At 38.3% G+C, this 2,787-nt stretch overlaps 1 protein-coding gene across 1 annotated transcript; it reads right to left on the reverse strand.

The window, feature by feature from the left end:
- Positions 1–1,365: 1,365 nt before the first annotated feature.
- LOC133814241 (uncharacterized protein At4g38062-like) lies at positions 1,366–2,568 on the reverse strand. Its single transcript, XM_062247229.1, has one exon. It carries the CDS (start codon positions 2,566–2,568, stop codon positions 1,366–1,368), a length of 1,203 nt encoding a protein of 400 aa, XP_062103213.1.
- Positions 2,569–2,787: the final 219 nt, after the last annotated feature.

Raw genomic sequence — 2,787 nt, forward strand, 5'->3', positions numbered from 1 at the left:
TTCTTAACATACGATTGATACAGGGCAATTTAGTACATGCTGGAGGAAGAGTTATTTGTTCAGCCAAAGGAGATTTTCAATAATACAATTACCAGAGCAAACTATGTACGACGGTAATAAACTAATCCAAATAACCCAAAACTCTATTAAAATTTTAGTATTTTTTTAAAAAAAAATACATGCACTGAATCATAGACCAAGATGCATTTGTGGTAAGAACAAAAAACTTGCACTAGCATGAGTCAGTCACACACAAGCTAGCTAAAGTAGTGGGAAAGAAGAAATTACAAGAATCCATACTTTTACTACACTACAAGATCAGCAACATTCCTTTATCCATGAGCAAGATAGATATTTCTAGTTGTTGATTTCTCTAAATGGGGATCTTATGTCAGAATTTGCTTCAAGTTTCTTCACTGCAATGGGACTATTCACATTCTCACTCAGATAGCTAGAGTGTTCATCCTCAGTAGAGGGCATTGTTGTCTGTAACAGATCCATTAGTTGTTTGTCTGAACTGGAGATCTCACTAATCTTGTCACTCAACCCCTCAACCAATCCCAACAAGTTTTCTCTTTCTGATGATAACTTAGTGACATCTTCAAGTAAGTTTCTTCTCTCACTCTTGAGCTCTTTAATCAAAGCATCTGACTCTTTCAGCTTTGTCTTGAATTGAAACCCCATATTCTTCATTTCCAACTCTTTTGCCTCCAATTCTGCTTCAACTTCAACTGCTTGCCTCTTCAAAACACACATGGAGTTTTGCTGCAGTACCAGTTTCTGCTTTACATTATGGATGTCATCCTCAAGTTCAGCAATCATAAGCTTCTTCTCTTCAATTTCTAGTGCAGCCATAATCTGGGCAGCAGTTATTTTCTCCCACGCTTTATGTGTCAGATTAATCTCTGCCTGTTTCTTGGCAAGCTCTGAAGAGAAAGAAATTAACGAGTTATTAAATTTATCTTCAAATGATCCCACAAGCTGCATCAACTCATTTATTCTCTGGTTCTTCTGTTCCATAAGCTCTTTTTCATGCTCAACTGTTCTTTCTGCTACAATTCTTGAGAGCAAAACTTCCTCAAGTTCTCTTCTCAATGATTCTTGCTCCAGCCATTCAACTTCTTTCTGGAGCTGCTCTAGGATCTTATCCTTCTCTCTTATCGTTTGGAGAAAGCTTTCTTTTTGTGACTCCAAGGACATGGCTGTTTTCATCTCAGCTGAGTTAGCAGCAGCTTCTCTTGTTTTGAGATTCTGCTCTAGTAACTCCACCTGGTGCTGGAGTTTATATATTCTATCATCTTTCTGTTCCAGCATACACTGAAGATGCTGTTTTTCTTGCTTGGTGATTTCCCCAACATCTACTTGTCAAAGAAGAGAAGCTTCTAACTCTTTACGCATTTCATAGTTTTCTTCAAGATAAACCAATAAGCCTTTGGCAACTGATCTCCATATGTACAGTTCAAATTCAATTTCATTCCCTTCACAGATTTTCTCAGCCAGCTCAGTGTGTGTTATGTCTAGTTCGATGCATAATTCCCTCAGTTTATTTTTCAAAACACTTTCCATTTGCAAAATTTGTTCTCTTAAGAAGATCTCACACACAAATGATTCCATGATCATTTCCTCATACTGCTCAAGATCTTTCTGCATTAAAAGCTGCTGCTGACCAATGGCATCCAATGTCTGACCTCTTCTCAACAAAGATGCAACATTCTCATGCTCCTTCTCAATATCTTTCTGTAATCTCTCAATGGTAGCATTTTTTGTCTCCAGCTGCTGCATCAATAGGGAAATATTCCGTTCATTCTCTTTTTCAGTCTGGTCTATTTGAGCCTTTTCATCTGCAAACTTCATTTGCGCCTCAGAGATAACGTCTTTTAACACCAATAACATCACAGAAATCTCCTCATTCTGCTGTAAGCTTATACAGCGACACTCTTCCAAGTCCATTCGTAGTTTCTTCAGTCTTGCATCTTTACTATCTAGCTGAGACCTACACTTGGTGAGATCTCCTGTCATCATTTCCAAATGGTACCTCCATTCAGCTTCTTTAGCCTTGAAATTTGCAAGAAAATCTCCTTGGGTCTGTTCCAACTCCATTCTCAGTGCTTTTATCGTTGCATCTCTACTTGCTAACTCAGACCTACAGTTGTTTAGGTCACTTGTAACATTTTCCAGTAGAGAATTCATTTCAGCTTCTTTATCTATGAGACTTGCAGAATGGACTTCATCCATTTGCTCCATTTCTATCTTGAGCTTCTTAATCTTTTCATCTTTACTCTCTAACTGAGACCTACACATGTTGAGATCTCCTGCCATCATTTCCAGTTGGTACTTCCGTTCAGCTTCTTGAGCCTTGATATTTGCTGTAGAGTCTCCATGGATCTGTTCTAACTTCACCTTGAGCTCTTTTATAGTTGCATCTCTACTTGCTAACACAGACCTACAGTTGCTCAAATCATTTGTAACCTTTTCCAGTTGAGAGTTCCTTTCATCTTCTTTAACCTTAAGGTTTGCAGTGAAGTCTTCACGCATTTTCTCCAACTCCATCCTTAGCTCCTTTAACATTGCATCTTTATTTTCTAGCTGGTGTATCCATTCATCTTCTTGAGCCTTGATACTTGCTGCAGAGTCTTCACGGCTGATTCAACTCCACCCTGAGCTGTTTTATGGTTTCATCTCTACTCTCTAGCTGAGCCATACAATTGCTCAAATCATTTATGACTTTTTCCAGTTGAGAGTTCCATACACCTTCTTTAGCCTTGAGATTTACAGAAAAGTCTTCAC

Source organism: Humulus lupulus, chromosome 2, assembly GCF_963169125.1.
Source record: "Humulus lupulus chromosome 2, drHumLupu1.1, whole genome shotgun sequence".
NCBI classification, from domain to species: Eukaryota; Viridiplantae; Streptophyta; class Magnoliopsida; order Rosales; family Cannabaceae; genus Humulus; species Humulus lupulus.